Raw genomic sequence first — 22774 nt, forward strand, 5'->3', positions numbered from 1 at the left:
TTTTTCCCTTGTACTGTCTCGTTCGTCTAAGTACTGTGTGTGGGCATATTATTACTTGTCCTCTTTTGTTGTGATCGGGGTCCTTCTCAGGACTAGATTACTTAGGTGCAGGGATCCTCAGGAGGTAGGGGTTACGCTGGCGGCCTGGACCTCTGTACCTTTAACAGTACCTCCAGGTTGAGGGATTAGTCAGGGCCCCAGCTTAGGGTCAGCTTAGGCCCCCTACCTCCAGTATACAGAGACAGCGTGACAGGTACCTACATTCCATATTGAAACCTTGGCAGCGCTATCCAGAGCCCACATTTTTTAACTCACTGCTTCTATCTTCTCTGATTGCTCGTTCCCATCCCGTTTGACTCCAGGTAGTACAGATGACATGATAAGATTTCATGCCGAGATCTCCTCTATGCATTCTTCCCTCCTCTCTGTCTTTAGAATCACTTTCCAACATCTCTAAAAATAAATGTAGAATTATACTTCCCCATTAATAAAAATGTATCCAATGTTGTGCCCCTGAATAAATTATTGTCCCTCACTTTATTTCCTGCACAAAATATCCCCCTCACATTGTGCCCATCTCCGTAATGTACCCCCCACACTGCCCTTCTCCATAATGTCCCCCTCACACACCTAGTCTCCATAATGTCCCTCCACACTGCTCCTCTCCATAATGTCCCCTGGACAGCGTCACTCCATAATATTCCTCTTCACAGTGCCCTTCTCCTTTCAATAATGTCTATCCCACACAGCTCCGTTGCATAATGTCCCCCATTTTGACCCTCTTCGTAATGCTCCCATACACTGTCCCTCTCCGCTATGTCTCCCCACACAGCTCCTCTTGATAATGTCTACCCCACACTGTCCTCTCTATAATTTCTCCCCCACACTTCGCATCTCCACAATGCCCCCCACATAACTCCTTTCCGTAATGTCCTCCACACTGCCCCTCTCCATAATGTCCCTCCACACAGCTCCTCTACATAATGTCTCCCCACATGTCTCATCTCCATAACATTCTCCCACACTGCCCCTTTCCGTAATGTCTGTACAACATAGCTTTTCTCCATAATATTTCCCCACACAACCTGCCCCTCACTATAATGTCCCCCTCACACCCTGCCCCTCTGAATACTATGCCTCCTTCACAATCCCTCTACAATACCCACATAGTGACCCCAAACCTCATCCTTCCTCCCTATAATAGGATATTTATTCTTCCGCTCCTATTGCCTCCTTTGCGATGTGGCACCGGTGATAGCAGCAGTGTGATAAGGTCACTGTTTGGCATGGTGACCTCATCATGCTGCTGTACATCAGAGCAGGGGCTGACGAGTTTCCTCTGCTCTGCCCCAGTCCCGGTGCCAAAGTGTTCAACTGTATTTGCATCTAAAAGTCATAAATACAATTGTATATAAGGAGGTGAGAATCGGTGTCTCCCTGTTCTCTGTGGGCCACACAACATCCTTCGGTGGACCGCATGTGGCCTGCCGGCTCTATGTTATATGTATGTAAAAGTACCAAAAGGGTGCCACAATAAATGCAGTAGTGTTCAAAATAATAGCAGTCCAATATGACTAACCAGTTTAATCACTGTTTTTGGTATAAATTATATTGTTAATGTTAAACAATTTACCATTTGGAACAGTAGATTCTAAGAAAACCAACACTCAGCATCCATGATCTGCATGTTTTGAGTCTGTGTATTTGAATAATTAGTTGAAAGCGTGTGTGTTCAAAATAATAGCAGCGTGGAGTTCAATTAGTGAGGTCAATCATTCTGTGAAGAAACAGGTGTGAGTCAGGTGGCCCTTATTTAAGGGTGAAGCCAGCACATGTTGTACATGCATTTCTCCTTAAAAAATAATACATCAATAACCCCTTAAAATCATAATTACAGACAAGGGCAAAAGAGACTCTAGGTGCAATAATAGTAAAAATATATTTTTATTAACACAAAAAGAAAAGGGAACCTCACAGTGGAGGGGAGTGTTAGGGTGAACACTTTGATATGTTCACTAGTTGCCTGCTCCTGGCCTAATGGGCATGATCAAGTGCATGCAAGAAAGAATAACATCAGACACACACAGTCGGATGTAAGCTCTCCTTGATCAGCTATAGCACAGCTCCAAGTGTCTTAATTCAGCCCGAACATAGACGTATATAAACTCTGTAAAGGGGCTCAGTTAGCCGTAGAATGGGAGTAACAAGATGTATTCATTGGTTAATGGATTGGGCAATGGGCAAGTCCATGGGCGGATCCATGAGGTCATCAGGGTTGGTCCATGAGGTCATCAGGGGGCGTGGTCTCGATCTTGTGTCTCCAAGCGACGTGTCGCTCTGTGATTGGTTAGTCCTTCTATAGAATGCAACTTCCTCCCGGAACTTCCTTGCACGACAGGGTGTAGTCATAAGCAAAGTCTCCACCTTTGCCACATGTACAACAGGATGTAGTCATAGGTGCAGTCGCCATCTTGCATACCAGAGCATGGTGTGATGAAACAGGAAATGGCAGCGATCTTTTGATCTAAACAAGCTTACCGTATTTTTTGGACCATAAGGCGCACTTTTTTCCTCCAAAATTTTAGAGAAAAGTGGGGGGTGCGTCTTATAGTCCGAATACTATATTATTGTATGGCCGCATGGTGGTGGGTGTGGGGAGCGGCAGCGAGGGATCAGCAAGGCACAGGAGGCAGCAGCCGCCTGCAGCCTACGCTGTGCCCGCTACTAAAGAAAATGAATATTACCTGCTCCCTACGCCCATGGGCGTGGGGAGCAGGGAATATTCATTTTCCTTAATAGCTGGCACACTGGAGCCGCAGTGCGGCTCCTGCTGCGCTCTGCGGTCAGTGTGCCCACTATTAAAGCTCATGAATATTCCCTACAACCCACTCCCATGGGTTGTAGTGAATATTCATGATCTTTAATAGCAGGCACACTGACCACAGAGCGGCAGTAGGAGCCGCGCTGCGGTACAGTGCGCCGGCTAATGAAGAGACTGAATGGTCACTGCTCCCAATGATATATAAAGAAGGTAAAATCTGGTGCCACATGCGATAAATCCTTTTGTTCCAAAATTAAAAATCACAACATGTCCCTAGGAGGGGAACAACTGGACGCGTTTCGAGGACACAGCCCCTTATTCGTCAGTCAAAGTCACACAGAGTCCCGGTGTGGGGAGCAGTGACTATTCCAGCACAGCATCTCACACTGTGTGATGGCGCATGGCAGGGACGCAGTGAGAGTGTCGGCAGCAGAGCGGGACAGCGCTGGAGGAGAGAGGAGGTGAGTATGAGTGTTTTTTTTTGTAGGCAGCGTGATCGGGGCTCAGAGGATGCCATGCATACCAGGATGGGGGCTCAAAGGGTGCCATGCATACCAGGATGTGGGCTCAGAAGGTGCCATACGGGGCTCAGAGGGTGCCATATATACCAGGATGGGGGCTCAGAGGGTGCCATGCATACCAGGATGGGGGCTCAGAGGGGTGCCATGCATACCAGGATGGGGGCTCAGAGGGTGCCATACAGACCAGGATTGGGGCTCAGAGGGTGCCATACATACCAGGATGGGGGCTCAGAGGGTGCCATGCATACCAGGATGGGGGCTCAGGGGGTGCCATGCATACCAGGATGGGGGCTCAGGGGGTGTCATGCATACCAGGATGGGGGCTCGAGCGGTGCCATGCATACCAGGATGGTCACATGACCCTCTTCCCATTGAAAAAAATAAAGTTGGATCCAAAATGGCCGCCATGGTAACCACCCATCTAGAAAAGTTTTCCCCCTCCCATATACTAATGTGCCACAAACGAAGTTGATATCACTAACCATTCCCATTTAATTTAGGTGTATCCATATAAATGGCCCACCCTGTAGAATGGCACAACACACAAAGTAAAGAATATGCAACATTATGTAGAAGGTTCTGATGGAGGCACAAACTTCTTGCAGTGGGAGGCGTGTATCCACATCGGTCTTCCTTCAAGTTTGACTGAAGTGGGAGTGGTCAGGAGCCTCAAATCTCAACTATAGGGGTGTCTTTCTGGTGAACTTCTTTACCAGCACGTAGTCACCAAGTTGGAAAGTGTGAGTACCTTCACTGAAATCTGGATCTCGAATGGATGACAAAACTCGTGCATGAGTTACTGACAATTCTTTAGTAAGGACAATGACATCATTTACAAGAGTATCACTTCCTAAGGCTAGCTGTTGTGGAAAATATTGACCCAACCTTGGAGGCCCCCCAAAAGAATCTCATATGGTGTGATTTTAGTGGGAACCCTCGGAGTGTTTCTGACTGAACATAAGGCAATGGGCAAAATGTCTGTCCAAGGAAGTTTGACCTCCTGACTGGCTTTCAGTATTTTGTTTTTAAGGTGCCATTTAGCCTTTCTACTTTACCACTGCTCAGGGGGTGATACGGAGTATGTAAACCCAAATTGGCCCATACCAATATCCATAGTTCCTTAGTCAGTGCTGCAATGAATGCAGGTCCTTGGTCACTCTCAATTACCTCTGGGATTCCATATCTGCACACTACCTCAGTCATCAATCTCTTAACAGTCACTCTGGCAGTCATATTGGTTACTGGATAGGCTTCAGGCCATTCCAAGAACATGTCAGTCACTACCAGTACATACTCGTACTTCCCTACTTTTGGCATTTGAATATGATCGATTTGATTTCCTTGAAAGAGAGAGAGTGGTTTAGCCAAATGTTTTTGAGTAACTTTCTGAGGCTGTGCTGGATTGCATGTTGCACATACAAAGCAGGACTTGCAATATTTTTGGGTGACAGTAGAAATCCCAGGTACCATATAAGTTTTCCAAATCAAGTCATTCATCTGATTCTTGCCTCTATCGGTGATACTGTGTGCCCATTCTGTCACCGATGGGTACAGATTACGAGGTAGACAGATCTTTTTGTTCTTTATCCAGATTCCATCTTCATCCTTTTTAGCTCCTGTTTCTTGCCGCGACTTCTTTTCATCATCCGGTGTCTTGTCTTGACGTAAATGGATAAACTTCATAAAAGTGCTTTGAGGCCCTCCTTCAGTGTCTTGAGACACGTACACCGCTGCTTTCTCTTTCCTAAATGAATCCACAGCATAAGTTTTTGTTGTTTTGTCAACAAAAAGAAGTTCCCCCTTGTTTCTAGAAAATCCAATCTCCCGTGAGCTTTGATCTTGATCACCTTAACCTCCAAAGGTAGATCTAGAGCGGCCACAAGTTCTTGTATGGCAGCAGCATGCTTTACAGAAGTTCCACTGGACGTTAGGTATCCTCTGGCTGCCCAGATAGTGCAGAAGTCATAAGCCACTCCGAATGCATATCTTGAATCCGTATAGATGTTGACCACCTTCTCCACAGTTTCTTGACAGGCCAGTGTCAAAGCCTTAAGTTCCGCTTCTTGTGCAGACATGTGTGGTGGTAGGGATTCCAATGAGATGACCTGGTCATGTGTAACCACGGCATATCCAATATGGAATCTTCCTGTTTCATCTGCAAATCTGGAACCATCAGGGAAGAACGTCAGGTCAGAATACGGGAGCGGGACTTCAGACACGTTTCTCTTGGAGGCTGCTTCTTCCTGTATCTGTTTGAGACAGTCATGATCCTCTGAGTGTGTAAAGGGGTCTTCACCGAGAGCATCAGTATCATCATCCACATCCCCCCTGGAAAGAGGAAGTAGCGTGGACGGGTTGAGGATGGTGCAGCGGATAAGAGTGACATTATCCAGAATCAAGAGAGAACATTGGAGTCTCATGACGCTGCAGTGACAGGTGTTTAGGGTGAGTTTGGTCAAGAATAGCTTTTATGTTGTGTGGAGCCATTAAGAGAACCGGATGTCCTAAGATGATATCAGAAGTTTTGTCCAGAAGCATATGTGCAGCGTGTACGGCTCTGAGGCAAGTTGGGGAAGCTTGAGACACCGAGTCCAGTCGGGCAGAGTAATAGCCGATGGGTCTTGTTCTTCCACCATGTTTCTGTTCTAGGACTCCAGAAACCTGTCCTGCTACTTCACTGACAAACAAGTAAAAAGGTAGTTGATAATTTTCGATTCCAAGAGCAGATGCAGACTGTATGGCCTGTTTAAGAGCATAGAAGGCTTCCACGGATTTGGGACGTAGTGGAAAAGCTGACATCTTGAGGTCATCGTACAACGGTTGCATCAGTTTTGAGGCATCTGGAATCCATTGGCGACAATATGTAATAAGTCCTAAGAAAGTTTTTAATTGCTTAGGTCCTTTTGGTAGAGGAACGGTCTCAATAGTAAGTTTTTTTTCACCCTTGGGTGTTTCAGGTTTGGAGACTTTGGCCTAAAAACACAACTTTGGGCTGACACCACTGGATTTTGTTGAGGGACACCTTGCAGCTTTGTTGTGCAAGATGAAGAAGACTGATACTCGACTCTTCAGCTGTCGCCTGATCCGGACAACATAGTAAGAGATCATCCTCATACTGAAGAAGGACAACTTGATGGTTAGTCTCTCTCCATTGCCGTAAACAAGAGGCAAGTGCCTGAGAGAAATTACTTGGTGAGTTCTGTGCTCCTTGTGGTAAGACCGTCCAGGTGTATTGTGATCCTCTGTAAGTGAAGGCAAACAGGTACCAATCTTCTGGATGTAGTGGTACGCTGAAGAAAGCATTGGCCAGATCTATGACAGTGAAATGTTTTGCATCTGATGGTATTTTTGACAACAATGTATGTGGATTGGGCACAATGGGACTTTCTAGTACAGTTGCCGCATTAACAGCTCTGAGATCTTGAACCATACGGTACTTTCGGGGCGTCTTCTTTTAATGTCCTCTTCTTTACTGGGAACAAGGGTGTGTTACAGAGGGGAGTTACATTTGATTAGTGCCCCATTTTGAAGAAGGTCTGCCCCCAGAAGGTTAGTAGGACAAGTGTGGGACACCAGAAGACACATAAACACATCTTCGTATGGTCCAACCTGTATTTTGCGGGTGAGCTTGTTAGAAGTAGGCTTGCCATCTACTCCCACGCATGTCACGGCTTCAGAGGATATCCGATCAGGAAAAGGCGGGTCCTGTAATCTGATAACACTTCTGGCTGCACCGGTGTCCACAAGGAACGGTAAGGGTTTGCCTTGAACTTTGATAGTTACTTTGGCTATTGGACCAGACAAACAAGCCAAAGTAGTGGACACGGGCTTGCCCTTGTCCTATCGGATATTGAGATCCATCAGAGCAGCAGTGTGATTGGTATCTGGATGTATCCGAGCTTGAGGTGGTCGCTCGTAGTATTGGTCATTGTGTCAAGGATAGTTGAATCTGCGATTATCCTGATTGTGGTTCCTGAATCTGCGTCCTTGAAGAAGGACCTTACAATTCCGTCTTTGGTGACACGGATTACCACAATTGAAGCAGACATCTTTGGTACGAGGTGATGGAGGTTTCTGAGTTTGATGTTGCACATCAGTCCATAGAATATGGGTCTTTTTGTTCGAGGTTGTCATAGATTTCTCAGGGACTGTTTTTTCGAATCCCTTAGCTATCGTTAAGACATCTTTAGGATCCAATGTAGCATATTCAGGTCTAATTGCTTGAAACTGCTTCCTCAGAGCTTCCCGAAGGCCCTCAGCAAATGAGGAAACGAGCAGTGTCTGTTGAACTTTTATTTGGTTACTGAAGCCAAGGTCATTAAACATTTCAGTTGTTAGAACCCTCCTGTTAGTTTTTGCTATCTTGTGTTTTGCGGTCACGTGACCAGCTGCCTATATATTCCAGCTCCGCCCTTCTGGCTTTGCTGGACTTCAGTGTTGTTTTGACTGTCTCTCTAGCCAGGTGCTCCGGTGCTTATCTCTGTCAGTTCTTGGTCCTCTGGGACCGTTAGTACTTTTTGTCAGTTTGTCCTTTTTGCTCTGCAACAACTTCTGTTTAGGAGATGTCCCTTTTTTTGTCCCAGTCCTTAGTTCTTTTAGGGATCCCTCCCTTAATTCTATAGGTCTCCGTTCAGACTAGCCGAGGACGAAGGTGGGTCTGTTCACAAGGAACAGGCTGCCCGCTACATCGTAGGGATTCAGCTTAGTATTACTGTAGGGACAGCTTTCCTTTCTTTCCTTAGTTTTGTTGCAGATCATAACATCAGTTACACGAGCATGATATCTCTCCACCCATTCCCCTGGTTCTTGCGTGACGTCCTTGAAAGATGTTGAGTGATCAGCCAACTTATCCGAGGCGCAGGTCTTAAGTTATTGGCAGAACTGAACACCAGAGTCCCATGAGGTGTCACTGACAAGTTAGGCATCATTAAATGCAGTGTCCATAACAGGCCAATATGCATCACCTGCTTTAAGATTTGCAAGGGAAATGAGATCTTGCCATGTGGCTAAGTAATTCCTTTGGATTTGAAGCATGCTTCTATAGAAAGGCATCTGCTGTTTTTCTGGATCTGGGAGTTGGTTCAACAGAGTAGCAGCTTGCTGGGGTGTAAACTTGACATAAAGGGTGGGCTCCTCGGACGTGAGTGTTGGCACTGTTGGTGGTGGCACCTGAGGCGGGAGTAGAGATGGCACCGGAAGTACAGGTGTAATCACTTGTGTATGAGGAGCAGGAGGAGGTAACACTCCTGGAATGAGGGGCTCTATTTGGGCAGCTCCCATATCATGGGGTGGAGTCCAGGTAACTCAGGCAGTCTTAACAACTTTAACAGTACTGTCCTCATTACTAATTAACCTGATTTCGGAGAGGCAGCAAATGCTTGGGGGGCTACACTTATTCATTATAATTCAAACAATCTCCCTTGCACACGCATGAACATGGAACCCGAAGATGCCAACACCAATGGCAGGAATTGTCAAGGTCTCAATCTGCTCACTAATATTTGCATACTCTAAGATACGAGTTATTGCAGCGCGAAGTTGTCGAGCACTGACATCTGGATGAATGGGGTCAAAAGTAGGGATCACAGTGTGTATGATCATTCTACAAAGAAGTTTGCTAGATGTAGTCACTGCTATGTCCCCAACAGCTATCTGACCGCACGACTCAACAGTGATTCGACTGTCAGTTTGAATAGTCGCCCCTCCTGCTTCCTTTATAGCTCTAGCTACACCTCTGTTGTGCTCTAACCGAGGGTTGACCGCATTAACAATAGCTTCCGTTTCCATTGTCGTTATGTCACCCTTACCCAACACTAACAAGGGCCCTCAGGAAGTTCTTTTTAAAGAATGGGTTGCCAACATTCCCTCCCCTTTGTGCTTCCTTTGACGTTGATGCGCCCCCCCCCCAGATTGAGCCCCTCCTTGATTCAGTGGCCACCGTTCCATGCAGGTGTGCGCTCGGCTGCGAGAGAGTAGTCAAGTAGACTGCGTGAGAGTGCTGTTGTAGCGGAAGTATTGGGTGGAGAGGTCGTTGCTTGAAGATACTCGTGTGGACGTGCAGCTGAGTTGCCAGTGGAAGTGACTGTGGAAAGGGTCGGTGCTGGGGATGATCCAGGTGGGAGAGTAGCTGGGCTCACGATGGGAGTATTAGGTGAAAGGGTAGGTGCTGGGGATGCTCCAGGTGGGAGAATAGCTGGGCTCACGATGGGAGTGTTAGGTGAAAGGGCCGGTGGCCCACTGGATATCGTTGTGACAGGGAACATGGGTAAAGCCTGTTAACTTCCCGAAGGAGTATAGTACTGGCCATTAGTTGTCATTACTGGGTAAAAAGGATCTGGTCCTGTGGTGTGTAGCATTGGCCTAGTATGTTCACCACCAAAGTCGTGTGTATATTCCTGGATTGTGCCTCACTCGATTTAGCCAGATCTGTGTCGGTTACATTTTGATATGGCTCAGTTTGTATGATCTGGGGCAACGTTCCAAGATGGCCGCCACCGGAGGCAGCACATGTGCCATCTACAAAATGGCTTCCGCCAGAAGGAGCACTTTTGCCATCCACAAAATGGCCTCCGCCAGAAGCAGCACATGGCAATGTGCCACCATCACCACCATTATACGGCAGTGGCCACTCACAGGATACATTTTTGTAATACACATAACTCAAAACTCTATCCTTCTTTTTCATTTCCTCTTCTACCCAATTTTCTCTATGCAAACTTTCAGAGACTCTTTCCCATGCCCTAGCAGTAGACAACAATCCATTATCTTCTAGAGTACCTTTTCTCTCTTTTAAGACAATTTTCCACTCCAGGGGCTGTGTAACCTCCCACCTTCTGGCATTCCACACAACTTCATAAGCTTTTTACATTGTTTAACATGACTTTTCCCTTCACGAGTCGCGACTAATGTACACGGGTCTAACTTGCCATCTAAATTTGACTGCATTAATTTCTCCATTTTTCTATATATAGACCAAGATAACAAACACAAAACAAACAATAAGACGAGGGAGAATGACTCAAACCTGAGATTCTAAAGGAAAACTGAGTCTGGAGCACACACTTTCTATCCGTCTCCGTCCTGCCACGTTGTCCCTGTCTGATTTCCTTATATAAAAAAAAAATAAAAGACCTTATATTAATCCAATTACAAGGCCCCGTACCGAGTCACTCACTCTAGGCTACGAGCTGAAACTCAATTTACTAGGTACCAGGCCGAGTCACTCACTCTAGGCCACGCCGAGTCACTCACTCTAGGCCACGCCGAGTCACTCACTCTAGGCTAAGTACTCCTACTTTCTCCACCAGAACTGAAAATCCGTATCACAAGCGACAAATGTGAACTGTACCACAGACAATATCCTTTACTTCTCCAGACTCCGCTCAAATACGCCACTTGATCCCTTTATACCAGTCAATCTCCCCTCAACACGACACATAACAGGCAGCAGGCAACTGACCACATGACGGTTCTTCCACAATTAAATGGCCAGCAGCGGAGAGACCCTTCCGCCGTCTTACAGATACCTTGAAATCCAGACACAGTCAGGCAATCTGCACAGGATACTCCGAGGAACACAGGAAAATACTACAGATTATAAAAATCAGCAGACTTACCGTGTTTGGTTAAGGAGGTGATCAGTCTCCTGGTTCGGGGTATTCAGTGCGTCCTGCCATTCCACTCTCCGGTCCTCAGGGTGAAGGGCTTCTTCCTCTGCTGGCCCCACATTGGGCGGCAAAAAATGTTAGGGTGAACACTTTGATATGTTCACTAGTTGCCTGCTCCTGGCCTAATGGGTATGATCAAGTGCATGCAAGAAAGAATAACATCAGACACACACAGTCGGATGTAAGCTCTCCTTGATCAGCTATGGCACAGCTCCAAGTGTCTTTATTCAACCCAAACATAGACTTATATAAACTCTGTAATGGGGCTCAGTTAGCCCTAGAATGGGAGTAACCAGATGTATTAATTGGTTAATGCGTTGGGCAATGGGCAAGTCCATGGGCGGATCCATGAGGTCATCAGGGTTGGTCCATGAAGTCATCAGGGGGCGTGGTCTCGATCGGGCGTCTCCAAGCGACGTGTCGCTCTGTGATTGGTTAGTCCTTCTATAGAATTCAGCTTCCTCCTGGAACTTCCTTGTACGACAGGGTGTAGTCATAAACACCATCCTTTGCCACATATACAACAGGATGTAGTCATAGGTCCAGTCGCCATCTTGCATACCAGAGAATGGTGTGATGAAACAGGAAATGACATCCATCTTTTGATCTAAACAAGCTTATGTAAGGTAAAATAATACACTTTATGGGTCTTTTATCTCAATCTCCTATGTCTTGAGGCTGATTAAGTATTTGATCCTATGGCTCTCCTCAACAGGAGGGCATTCCAAACAACGAACTCTCTCATATAAGTGGTGAATAGTGGTATGGAAAATAGCTAGGCACAATGCAATGGTCAAAGTTCCCAAGTTGGTACATGTAATGATTAATTGCACATTGATAGGCCACAGATGAACAAAATAAAGTGCATAGTGCATAGTATAAGCTATAGAAGATTACCACATGGGGCTTCCAATGGTAAGATAACAAAAATAATTAAATAGCCACCATAACATTTATACCTTAGTGATAACCACAGAGAGGAGGGGTGTTGTGGGCCGTCTCCCTCGACCCGACGCCGTTTCGCTTCTTCCGGGGTCATATACCAGTAACAGGGGTAATCTCCTTTTAAGGTTCAAATGGCCAATGGCTAAGGGCAGATTAGAGCGCAGGAAGAAAAAAGTGGTGGAGTTGCCGACGCGTGCATTGGTGTCATCGGCGCTTACCATTAGGTAAGAATGACTTCCTGGTTCGTGTCTGGTGAATCGCCTGCTGGAACGCCATACCAGACCCTTTTTTGTTTGTTTTTGTGTTTTTAAAATTGTATTAATAAAAAGATATTTTTACTATTACTGCAGCTAGAGTCTCTTTTGCCCTTGTCTGTAATTATGATTTCAAGGGGCTATTGATGTATTATCAATCTTGTGAAGTGTCTAGCAATCAAAATTCTATTGGACTTTATGAGACTAATTTCTCCTGAGAAATATGGGTCATTCAAGACATTGTTCAGAAGAACAGCATACTTTAATTAAAAAGTTCATTGGAGAGGGTAAAACTTATAAAGAAGTGCAGAGAATGATAGGCTGTTCAGCTGAACAGGGCGAAGTTTGATCAGCTGAAAGAAAGCCTTCAACTTATTGACTGGGACAAAGTTCTTAATCAAAGGAATACGAATAGTAAATGGGAAACCTTCAAAAGAATTCTGAATACTCAGTGCGAGAGGTGTATACCGTATGGGAATAAAAGGGCCAGAAATAAGAGGAAACCAATGTGGTTGAACAAGAACGTAAAAGGGGCGTTAAATAGCAAAAAAGAGGCATTAAAGAGATTAAAACAGGAAAACAGTAAGGAGGCACTAATGTGTTACAAGGAAAAAACGAGAACCTGTAAAAAACAAATAAAAATAGCGAAGGAGGAAACAGAGAGACGTATTGCTAGGGAAAGTAGATCAAATCCCAAACTGTTCTTTACGTATATAAATAGTAAAAGGATTAAATCGGATAATATTGGACCGATAAAAAGTGAGGAAGGCAAAATCATAGAGAACGATGAGGATAAAGCTAATCTATTAAATAATTTTTTTTCAACAACTTTCACAAAGGAAATAGAACTAACAGGAGAAATGAGAAGTGACAAGCTTAATCCACCACTAAGTATGACAAATCTAACCCAAACTGGGGTACAGAAACGCCTCAGTAACATTAAAATAAACAAATCACCAGGACCTGATGGCATACACCCACGGGTACTAAGGGAACTAAGTAATGTGATAGACAGACCGTTATATCTTATATTTAAGGACTCTGTTGAGACTGGGTCTGTGCCACTTGATTGGCGACAGGCGAATGTAGTGCCAATATTCAAAAAGGGAGCGAAAAGTGACGCCGGAAACTATCGGCCGGTGAGTCTGACGTCCGTTGTGGGCAAAATTTTTGAAAGCTTCATTAAAGAGGCAATTACGGAGCATCTTGATGCTAATAATCTTTTAATCAAGAACCAACATGGATTCATGAGGAATCGCTCCTGCCAAACAAACCTGATTGACTTCTACGAGGAGGTTAGCTCTCGAGTAGATCAGGGGGAACCAGTGGATGTCGTGTATCTCGACTTCTCAAAAGCGTTCGATAGCGTGCCACATAATAGGTTGGTATACAAAATGAGAATGATGGGGCTGGGGGAAAATGTCTGCAAGTGGGTAGCTAACTGGCTAAAGGATAGAAGGCAGAGGGTGGTTATAAATGGAATTTACTCAGATTGGGTAAGCGTCACTAGTGGGGTACCACAGGGGTCTGTACTAGGCCCAATGTTATTTAATATCTTTATTAACGACATAGTCAACGGGATAAATAGTAAAATATCAATATTTGCAGATGACACAAAGTTATGTAAAACAATTAATACAAAAGAGGACAGTGCAGACCTACAGAGGGATTTGGATAAGCTGGGTAGGTGGAGCATTAAATGACAAATGAGGTTTAACGAGGAGAAATGTAAGGTCATACATATGGGAAGGAAAAATGGAAGTCACCAGTACTCACTGAATGGGAAATCATTGGGGAATTCAGAGTTGGAGAAGGACTTGGGCATCTTGATTGATAGCAAACTAAATTGGAGTGCCCAAAGTCAGGCCGCTGCTGTAAGGGCAAACAGGGTAATGGGATGTATCAGAAGAGGTATAGCTGCAAAGGATGAGAACATTGTTCTTCCACTGTACAAAGCACTGGTCAGACCACACTTGGAATACTGTGCTCAGTTATGGGCCCCAATATATAGAAAGGATATAAATGAGCTTGAAAAGGTACAAAGGAGGGCAACAAAATTAATAAAGGGAATGGAGGGACTGCAATACCCAGAGAGGTTGGCAAAACTAGGACTATTCAGCATGGAAAAGAGAAGGTTGAGGGGGGACATAATAAATGTGTACAAATATGTTAGGGGACAGTATAGAGATCTTGCCCGAGATTTGTTCAAAAGGAGGGATATTACGGTAACAAGAGGGCACTCACTAAGACTGGAAGAGAAAAGGTGTCAGCACCAGCATAGGAAGGGGTTCTTTACGGTAAGAGCAGTGAGAATATGGAATTCACTGAGTGAGGAGACGGTAATGTCGGATTCACTACACCAGTTCAAGCGGGGACTGGATGCATTTCTAGATACCAGGCAGATTTCAGCATATACTTAAAAATAAAATAGTAGGTTGATACAGGGATTTATTCTGACTGCTGGTTTCAGAGTCGGGAGGGAATTTTTCCTCAGGTGAAGATTGGCCAAATCATTTGGGGTTTTTGCCCTCCTCTGGATCAACTTTAGCAATTACAGAACTAACAGGTCGAACTTGATGGACGCAAGTCTTTATTCGGCTTTACAAACTAACTATGACTATGACTATGAAATGATCTCCAATGCTTTAAAATGGAAAACAAAACCAGAGACGTGGAAGAAAACGGAAGACTACCATTCAAATCGATCAAAAAATAGCCAGAATGGAAAAGGCTCAGTCAATGATCAGCTCCAGGATGATCAAAGACAGTCTCAATTACCGGTGAATACTGTGACAGTTAGAAGATGCCTGTGTGAAGGTAATCTCTTAGCAAGAAGTCCCTGCAAAGTCCCACTGTTAAAAAAAAGACATGTACTGAAGCGGATACAATTTGCAAAAGAACACATCAAATGGCCTAAATAGAAATGGAGAAACATTTTTGTGGACTGATGAAAGTAAAATTGTTCTTTTTGGGTCCAAGGGCCACAGACAGTTCATCAGATGACCCCCAAACTCTGCATTCAAGCCACAGTACACTCTGAAGACAGTGAAGCATGGTGGGGCAAGCATCATGATATGGGCATGTTTCTCTTACTATGGTGCCTGGACCTATTTACCGCATACCTGGGATCATGGACCAGTTTACATATATTAAAATACTTGAAGAGGTCATGTTACCTTATGCTGAAGAGGATATGCCCTTGAAATGGATGATCAACAAGACAAGAACCCTAAACACACCAGTAAACGAGCAAGCAAAATCTTGGTTCCAGTCCAACAAAATTGAGGTTATGGAGTGGCCAGCCCAAACCCCAGACCTTAATCTGATAGAACACTTGTGGGGTGACCTCAAAAATGCCATTTCTGAGGCAAAGCCAACAAATGCCCAAAAAATATGGGATGTAGTCAAAGCATCTTGGGCTGGAATAACAGTTGACAGGTGCCAGAAGTTGGTTGACTCTATGCAACACAGATGTGAAACAGTTCTAAAAAACTGTGATTATACAACTAAATATTAGGTTAGTGATTCACAGGAATGCTAAATCCTCAAAAAAGTACATATTGTGAGTTTGTAGAGACAAATGCAGATACTACTATTTTCTAGAACAGCCCAATGTTAATTTTTTGTTATTTTCTGTAAAGTAGTTAAAAATTATATGCATGTCTTTTCATGTTTTGAATTAGAAAATAGTGTACAATATTCCCAATCCATGGAAATAAAAACTAGTATAAAGATTTTGTGCTTAACTCATGTTTTTGAACACACTGCTATTATTTTGAACACAACTGTATGTGACAGCAATATATAAACAAAATAGCTATTTTCTAATTATTCTAAATAAAAATATATGTTTTAATATGTTTATATGATTTAAAAAAGAAATTTAATATTTAAAAGTGAAAAATCTTTTAAAGGTGTTGTCCATTATTGGACAACCCGTACTTTAATCAATTCAGGATCTAATATAAAATTAAAACAGTGTATACTCATTTCCTACTGCCATTCCAGCAATGTTGCCGCTGCTGTTCCCGTGGAGTGATGTGACATTGTTGGGTCATGTGAAGGCTGCAACAAATGAATGGCCTCTCTTTGGCTGCCGCTCATTAATATTCTGTCAGGGTGGACATCCACTCTGACGAAATAGTGAAGGCTCATTGGCTTCAGCTGACACATGACACATAAATCAATGTCAACTCACTCTCCAGCATCAGCGGCGCTGAATCAGAAGGTGAGCATAGGTTTTATTTTATATGGGGTCCTGAGTTGAATAAACTGAGGTTGACCAGTAGTGAACACAACTTTAAGTTTTATGGTTTTTTAGATATTTCAAAACTTGTTTCTTGCTCACTCTTTCCTTTCCAAGCAAACTACTAATTTCTTGTAGTGGTTAGAAGTCAGATGTGTTGCTTGACTATGCAGGGGATACTGCATCTTACTGCATATGTTGTTCTCAGGAGAATCATTATTTGTAGGTTTCATAAAAATATATTCACACACTGCCGTCATATAACAATAACATTATGACCACACCGTGTGAATAAGTGAAAAGTGACTGTAATAGTAAAAATTAATCTGAATGGATAATCATTTTCACAAAGTATCAAATATACCTTTTCAGAGTTCTTGTATGTTGTTTAGTAATTGAAAATATTTGGCGCTATCACACATTATGTTTCTGATGTATGTTTTTTCACACAGGTTGTAAATTGGGAGAAGCATCTGATTTCCTTGTACGGCAAGGAGAACTCATCCAAGTTCCATCAGGGAAAGCGGGCTGCTATAAGATCTGTGCTTGTAGGCAAAGTGGCACTTTGGAATCCTGCATGGAAATGAATTGTGTTGATCAGATATCATGCAATGTTGGTGGGCAACACAGAAGTACGTGCAATACAAGTTATCTCTTACATTTAATATAAGATATACAGCGTAATAATTATAATATTTATATCAAATAATTCTTACAATATTCTTTATATTAAACTAACATTTTTTGCATGACTTTCAAACCTTTCAGTGCCAGGGTTTTTGGGGAATTTGCTACATGGTTAAATCCCAATTCCAATCATAAAGAGCTCCATGGTCAGTTTCTAGAAAGTCTCACTACAGCTGAGCTCCAGTCTAGCGTACTCCTCTACTTATTTTATTATAGGCTCATGCTTATGGCCATATTTTTGGTCTGAGTGCATGCCGACAAAATATTGGATCGCAGTTGGACCAATGTTATTCTATAGGGTTGCACACTTGTACAATTTTTTCCTTGGACCTAGCTTGTCCGAGGAAAACCTTTCAGCATGTCTGATTTGGATCCGATTATCGAATCACACTTGGCCTTGCACGTTAATGGGTCCTTGGAAAACATCACACTTCACTCGGATGATATCTGAGTGCGTCCAATTTCCATGTATTAACAGAACTTTTTTTCTCCATCTTCTCCTCATCTGAGAAAATTGGTCACACTATGTTCACAGTCAGATCAAACTCTGAGCAGCATTTGCATAATCGACTTGATTCTCTCAGATGAGAGCATGCACGCTGCTGTGACCCTTACCTTAGGTGCTTGTATTAGTCAGATGTCACAGCTTTCTTTGAGTATCCACTCCACAAGTACAATCTGTCCTAGACTTGGGGCCCATGGAGCAGCAATACAACGATCTTTAGGCCAGCCTAAATGATAGTAACTTTCTTAGTTACAGTATACTACTTAAAAAATAGAAAAATGGAAATACATAGCATCAAACGACTGGTCACCGATTTGTTTTTAACTTCTGGCTTATTAAACGAATCACCATCTGTGTCTTACACTTCAATTAACCCTCAACTGGTGAGGTGGGCTTTTGTCACGCAACTGGTGATGTGGGGTTTCCTATACCCTAGTGTTTAGAAATCTCTTATTTTTACAGAAAATGCAAAGATCACGTTTGTTTTAATCTTTTTCTTATTGGCGATTGATTACACATGAGTATAACAAATTCTTCACACCCACAAATGGATGGAAGCTAGTGAGACACGAATCCTCATACCAGCATTTTTCAATGAATGGCAGCCGAACAAAAATTCCCTGGGGTGTGGCCTTGACTACTGGGTGAGGCAGTCAAATTAACCCTTAAAACACAAAATTGTCATTGGTTAGAACAATCCAGCCAATTTCAGTGTTTAATTCCTTAGCACATAAGAAAAAGGTAAAACCAGCTCACCTGTGTGGTTCATGTATGGAGCGCGGGAGAACATTCTGATGAATAGCCAAAGAAAATGTGCTATCCAGCTCCAAGTAAAAACATGCTTTTAATTAGTCCATGTTAAAAATTACATCCATGAGGAAAGGGTATGGGGGGTAGGTGGGCAGTGCTACGCGTTTTGAACGATCTGGCGTTCTTTATCACAGCTCCTGGAACAGTGTGTCGGTGCATCTTAAATTCCATTAATAATTACAAACCGGTGTGCTGATTTAATCACATGGTTAGGCGTGTCCACAGACATCATCACTGAAAAGAGATCAGCATGGATTTCAGAACAGTATGTCAGCGTATCCTGAATGCTCTCAAGAATTTCAGACCGGTGGAATAATTAGTTCACATTATCAAAGTATGAACCGACATCGGTGCCAGAAGAAAAGTCAAAGACAATTATGCAGTGGCACATAGACAATAAGTGACAAGTACAAAAAGTGAAAACCAAATATACAATTGACAAATTAAAAATGGGAATAAGTATAAAAAAACATCCAAAAACTCCAGAGACAAGACGAGAAATGCATATCTCTCTGGATTATTTAGTAGTCAAACATTACCTCTCTGTGCAGATTTAGACCCTGTTTAACACCCTAGCCCAAATTATAAATCCAGAACGCTTCTCTGGTGCGCAATCGTCTCATATGTTCTCCACCCGTAAGATTTAATAATTCTTTCTACACCCATAACATGTAAAGATGAAATCTGTCTATTATGTTGAGAAATTGAAATGTTTAGATGCTTGAGATGTATTACGATACTAATGTCCTAATTAAATGCTTTTACTTGAAGATGGATACCACATTTTCTTTAATTCCTTAATACAAAGTATCCAAATCATTTTATACTATTGTGCTATGTCTCCTTTTGTGACAAAAACTATATATATTCCAAAAATTGTTGAAAGTCTCAAGGTTACTAAAAATTGGGAAGGTGCCAATGTAATTAATTTTTGTCCAAAAATAGAATACGATGGTGCTGTGGGAGCAGGCAGTGTGGATCAGAGCTTCGGGTGAACATCTCCCACAACGACTCTTAGCAAGATAAAGCAGATTTATTGGCTCCCGTAGCCTTTGGAACGTATAAGGACCCTCTCTGTGTACCTTGGCATAATTTTTATTGATTTCATTGCATTACACAGAGGATCCATCTGTGTCAGCGGCGAGTGGTGTGGCGAGAAACGGACTTGGTTAGCTAACAGGGCTCTTGCTGGGAGTGCAGGAACTCCTGTCTGTCGGACTCTAGCTTCTACACGTAACCGGGTTGGACTGGGGCACCGGGACACCGGAAGAATTCTACGATGGGCCCGGGTTCTCGGCGGGCCCCTGAGCAGGACGCACGAGGGCCCGCTGGTTAACATGGCCGCCATTGCAATTGCACCGGGGCCCTGAGGTGCAGGGGACCCTTGCAGTGCGGCTGATGAGGGCAATCTAGCCTGCTTCTCGGACACCCAAGCTCCGGGGGCCCATGGCCACATTGCCCTCATCGTGTGTGGCCAGGGCGCGATGCGATCCCTCCAGCTCCGCTGCTGACAGGAGGAAAATGGCAGCAGAGCTGAGGGATCCATCCTCTGCTTCCTGCCCGGCGCTTTTTCCATGACACAGGCTCGCACGGCTTGATGACGTCATCATGAAGTGCGGGCCTGTGTCAGGGAGAAAGTTGCAGTCAACGACAATGCTGCGGGGGAGCGGGCTGAGAGTTAGGTGTTGTTGTTTTTTTGTTTTTTAACTAATACACTGGAGATGAGGGAGAGCAATGATGATGGAGGAGGTGGGGGAATATATGGCAATGAAGGAGGAGGTAGGAGGGATATGGCAATGATGATGGAGGAAGTGGGGGAGATATGGCAATGATGATGATGGAGGAGGTGGGGTAGATATGGCAATGATGATGGTGGAGGTAGGGGGGCATATGGGAATGATTATGGAGGAGGTGGGGAGATATGGCAATGATGATGGAGGAAGTGGGGGGATATGGCGATGATGATGGAGGAGGTGGGGGGACATGGCAGTCATGATGGAGAGGTGGGGGGAGATATGGCAGTTATGATGATGGAGGAGGTGGGGGCGAGGTATGGCAATGCTGATGGAAGAGGTGGGGGGAGATATGGCAATGATGATGGAGGTGGTGGGGGAGATATGGCAGTGATGGAGGAGGTGGGGGAGATATGGCAATGATGGAGAAGGTGGGGAGAGCAATGATGGAGAATTATTTGGATGCTATATGCTGTTAATATCTGGTCTGGTCTGGTCACTATGTAGTAGTAATATGTGGTCTGGTCATGGTGTGGCAGTATTTCTCCCTTGTATGTGGTACTATTGGTGTTGGTATAGTGGATTGTGTTGTGTATGGTGGTCATTTGTTCTCTCTGATATTAATTAGGAGAAGATTCTTTATTTCCATTAGTGATTAAATACTTGGAAAAGAGCGGCAGAGATGCACTTACAAGGGTTCTCTGGGGAAAACAAGTAATCACCTCTCCACAGGATAAGTGATAAATTATTCATTAGTGGGGGTCTGAATGCTGGGACCTGCACCGATTGGTAGAATGTGGAGCTTTTATCCACATTAGACTGGAGTTCATGTGCGATTTGACCACTGATCCATTCATTCCTTCAGTGGCTGTACTTGTTTTTTTTCTGGAAGCCCCAAAGAGAATGAATGGGGCTGTGGTCAGACGTCCCACCTGCCGCTGCATTTTAAAATGGGGATAAGTGTCCTGATAGGGATAACTCTTCCCCATTCTTCAGATCTTCAAACGATCTATAAGTTATCACCTCTCCTGTGGAGCCCATGAATCGGTGATAACTCATTTAACCAAAGAACCCCTTTAATGCAAACTACCGGAATTGTACATCCCATTTATAGCATGTGCACGGTGCGTGTGCAGGAGCCGCCTGTGATTTACAGTTGATGCTCCACTATAACAGGGATAATGGCTAATAGGTATTTGCATATAGCTGTAGGGTGGGCCCCAAGGATCAATTCCTCCTCTGGGCCCCAGACACCCCAGTCCGACACTGACACGGAGCACCTGGTTTTTGAGGAACACAACACCACATAGTGTAAGCAAAGAAACTAGATTTACTTTTGTATCATCTGCAAAACCTGTGAGCGACGTGCTGTGTGTGTCCAGCTGGCAGCACACATAGTGAAAGTGCAGGGACTCGCTCTGATACTACAGAACTGTGACTTCCAGAATATACCACACGGAAAGATCAGTATAATGCACTAAGGAAGGGCTTCCTCAAAGACAGGACTCGTGCTAATGCACGCTGACATCAGAACACAGCGCTGTATATTGTTATTGAAATAGCTACAAAGAATACAGCGCAGTGTAAAGTGTCCTGTCTCACTACACTGCCAGCTGCTGCAAAGTGCCAAGTGAGATTCCAGCTGACAGCTCACACAGTAGGAGCCCAGAGACTTGTGTCAATATCTCTTTATTAAAGGGAATGTACAAGCCCAAAAAAATGTTTTCAGCAATTGTAAAAAATGTAAAGTAATAATGTTTTAATTAAAAAAAAACAACACTTTTTTTATGGTATAAAATATCGAAAATAATTTAGTAAGATTTTATATTTTCCACTTTTAAACACTAGTAGCTGCTGTGCCATGAAAACCTGGTGTACTGCTAGCTCGCATTACGACTGCTGTAAATGTGGACAGGGTTTGCTCACATGTGATCTCACTCCTCTCCTTCTCTTTTGGGCGTTTGCTAAAGTAGGTGGAATGTTGACGCTTGGGATCAGAGTGTGGAGCAATTTTGTTGGTAAAAACAAAGTGATACTGAGATGCGGACAGTCACCAAGGACAGCTGGAAGCTCTGATTCTGTTAGTTCACGCTGCTCGCTGTATCCCGCACTGGGATTACATACATGGGCTGTATCCTGGACTGGGATTAGATATGCGGACTGTAGTCCTCCCTGGGATCTTGTATCACTCAAGATGGGATCAGATACAGGGCTCATGACATGATTGGATAAGGCAGAGGGCTCAGTGGAGTGTATCACACAGGATAGGATTAGATACGTTGATGTATATTTCGGTGGGATTAGATACAGTGGGGAAAAGTATTTAGTGTGTCTTATAATCCGAAAAATATGGTGAGTAAAATAAAATAAATAAATAATATTAGCCCTCACAGTAGTCCCCACCACAATATGATGGTCGCCACAAGCCCCCCACATCATATGATGACCCTCTTTCAGTAGTCCCCATCACAGTATAAGACCCCACAGACCCTTACAAGTCCTGACTAGGAGAACATGAGCTGTCGTGCAGATAAATGTGTGTAAAGCAGTAATTTATACAATTTATTAATGTTCAGCTGTAATCC

The 22774-nt window shown here is 43.8% G+C and overlaps 1 protein-coding gene across 3 annotated transcripts in view; it reads left to right on the forward strand.

Annotated features, from left to right (window-relative positions):
- The window catches only part of RECK (reversion inducing cysteine rich protein with kazal motifs), a 677252-nt gene that overhangs the window by 459370 nt on the left and 195108 nt on the right, over nucleotides 1-22774 (forward strand). For 2 of the 3 annotated variants that reach the window (XM_073678381.1, XM_073678383.1), the window contains exon 14: nucleotides 16907-17086. The exons of the other annotated variant lie outside the window; for it this stretch is intronic. In XM_073678381.1, coding sequence (XP_073534482.1) covers nucleotides 16907-17086 — 180 coding nt within the window. The remainder of the gene's footprint in view (nucleotides 1-16906; nucleotides 17087-22774) is intronic. 3 annotated transcript variants of the gene reach the window in all.

The sequence above is a fragment of the Phyllobates terribilis genome, unplaced genomic scaffold, assembly GCF_046119375.1.
Source record: "Phyllobates terribilis strain yellow unplaced genomic scaffold, ASM4611937v1 Scaffold_4__5_contigs__length_816908805, whole genome shotgun sequence".
Classification (NCBI taxonomy): Eukaryota; Metazoa; Chordata; class Amphibia; order Anura; family Dendrobatidae; genus Phyllobates; species Phyllobates terribilis.